The sequence below is a fragment of the Frankliniella occidentalis genome, unplaced genomic scaffold (genome assembly GCF_000697945.3).
Source record: "Frankliniella occidentalis isolate FOCC.00 unplaced genomic scaffold, Focc_3.1 Scaffold118, whole genome shotgun sequence".
Taxonomy (NCBI): Eukaryota; Metazoa; Arthropoda; class Insecta; order Thysanoptera; family Thripidae; genus Frankliniella; species Frankliniella occidentalis.
The window spans coordinates 414,723-416,866 of record NW_026267246.1 but is presented as its reverse complement, the minus strand read 5'-3'; the positions used below and the strand labels follow the sequence as shown (position 1 = coordinate 416,866).

The 2,144-nt window shown below is 64.4% G+C and overlaps 1 protein-coding gene across 1 annotated transcript in view; it reads left to right on the top strand.

Annotated features, from left to right (window-relative positions):
* The first annotated feature begins 835 nt into the window (after nt 1-835).
* LOC113204003 (3-phosphoinositide-dependent protein kinase 1) overlaps nt 836-2,144 on the top strand; it is a 27,967-nt gene continuing 26,658 nt past the window's right edge. The window contains exon 1 of the mRNA XM_052270349.1: nt 836-1,465. Coding sequence (XP_052126309.1) covers nt 1,361-1,465 — 105 coding nt within the window. The 5' untranslated portion in view covers nt 836-1,360. The remainder of the gene's footprint in view (nt 1,466-2,144) is intronic.

The window sequence follows — 2,144 nt, the reverse complement described above, 5'->3', positions numbered from 1 at the left end:
ACCTTTCACCACATCGCACGCCTGCCCCTCGGCGCCGAGTGACAAGTGGACAGAATGTGACGCGGCAGAACCTTTGCGTCTTACTTCCTGTTTGGTCCCGCCGTGCTGTGCTGTGCCGCGCACCTCGGACAGACACTCGATGGGCGTTGGCAGGAACCACGCCAGGCGGCGCACACGTGTCGGCCGATCGTAACCACACTGACTTTAGCGAATTTTGTTATTAGACCAATTTTGTTGTTGTTGTTGTTGATTTTGTGGACCGTTACGCTGTGCGCACGCGGCCTGAAGAGAAGGACGGCGGCGTAGAACTCGGCGCACGCTGTAGATACCCGCTGGAGAAGCCTCTCCTACAGTCCAGGCGAGGGCCAAGCCAAGCACGGCATCGTTTTGAAAAGGCAGCTGCTTCGTCCCGCTGCCTGCCTTTCAGAGGAAGACGAACAAGAGAATAGATTCCGACTCCGACTCCCGCCAAGAAGAAGAGACCCTGCTGCATCGCCGCTACCTCCACCTTCCTCCAAGACCAACCACGCGGCCGCCCCGCCGCTGCTCCCTTTTGCTCCTTTTTCTCTCGCCCTCCTCCTCCTCCTCCTCGCCGTCCCGGCTTTTATTTTTTGTTTTGGCTCCTCGTCCGTTCCGTTTTGTGCTGCATTCTATACGAGGGGAGCCGGAGGGAGGGGAGTCGGGTCGAGGCCATTGACACCGGGCGGAGCGCCTCGCTGCGCGTAGCCGCGTAGCGCGTGCACCGGGGCCGGGCGCTGGTGAGCGCAGCCCGCCGCCGCCCGCCGCCGCCGAGCCGAGCGCGCCGAGCGCAGCTGCACGACGTGGTGGGGGAGAGCCGAGCCGCGCCGAGCCGAGCGCCAGCCAGACTCCGCGGGGTCCCCTCGGGTCGGGTCGGGTCGGACCGCCCCATTGCCGAGCCGAGCCGGCCGCGTTGAGCACCGAGCACCGCGACCGTCGCGAGACCCAGCAGCCCAGCGCCACCTCCTGCACTTGTCGTGGCGATTCGCGACTTCGCGAGGCGGGAGGGAATTTCCCCTTGCCTTCCCTGGCGCCAGTTCCTTCGGCGGGAACCTAGTGGCGGAAACGGAGCGCGACTGAACCGGCCTAGGACTTTCGTGCAAGAAACGTGCAAGTGTCTGTTTCGTCGTCTGTGCAGTGTTGTTGTTGTGCGTTTGGACGGCGTCCTGTGTTGACAAACAGTGTTGTGTTTTGTGAGAGTGCATCGTCGTGACGTCGAGATGATCATCTGCGGCGGCATCTGGTACGACTGGTGAAGAACGTGAAGAAAGAAGCCACTCGACCAGTCCTGGTCACTGGCCGCGCCACTCCGCGCCACGCCCGCACCACCCCTGCAGCACCCATGCTGAGGATGGAAAAGAAGAGCGCAGCGAGGGGGGGAGTCTTGTTCGCTGCCTTCGCGAGATACCTCAAGTTGGGGACGAAAGCCGGCAAGCTGAAGCGACAGGTGAGCGAGTCTTGAGGGCCCATGGCGGTGCGCCGTGAAAGTAGCCGTCAAGTTGTTGTTGCTGTCATTGAATGAGCCGCCCGCTGCCGCCAGCCCCGTCTGCCCGGCGCGGCTGGCGCTGCGTGCCGCGAGGAAGGGGGTTGTTTACGCGGCCGGGTACCGCGGGGGGGGCTGCAGCGCGCTTTGATTTCTCACGGGATGTTGTGGCGTCGCGCTCCCATAACGTGACACACTTTGAGTGGCGCCCCCGCCGGCCCCGCTGCAGCCGCACGGCACAGGCTCCAGCGGCAGAACGCGACAGAACGCCCCGCCGCCGGCAAGACGCCGCCGTCCGTCCGCGATCCGCTTGTCATTCGCTCGTGAAAGTGGCGCACCCGAGCTTTTATCGTGTGGGCGAGAGAAGTGAAAGACTCTCCTCGTCTCGGCGGCGGCAGGCAGGCAGCACCGCACAGGCGTATATTTCCTCCTTGCGCTTGTCCGTCGCATCTCTGCTTGTTCGGACCGGCAGCGGCGCCTTCTTCCAGGAACTCAGTCGGGTGTCGGTTCCATGGTCGGCTCGCTCTGCTGCCCTGTGTGCCGGCGGCCGTGCCGGCATTGCTCAATGTTGTTGTGAGGCGGTTTCCGCGAACCCGCCGCCTCCCGGCCGCCACCCTCCGCCCACTCCCCGCCCCGCCTCCCC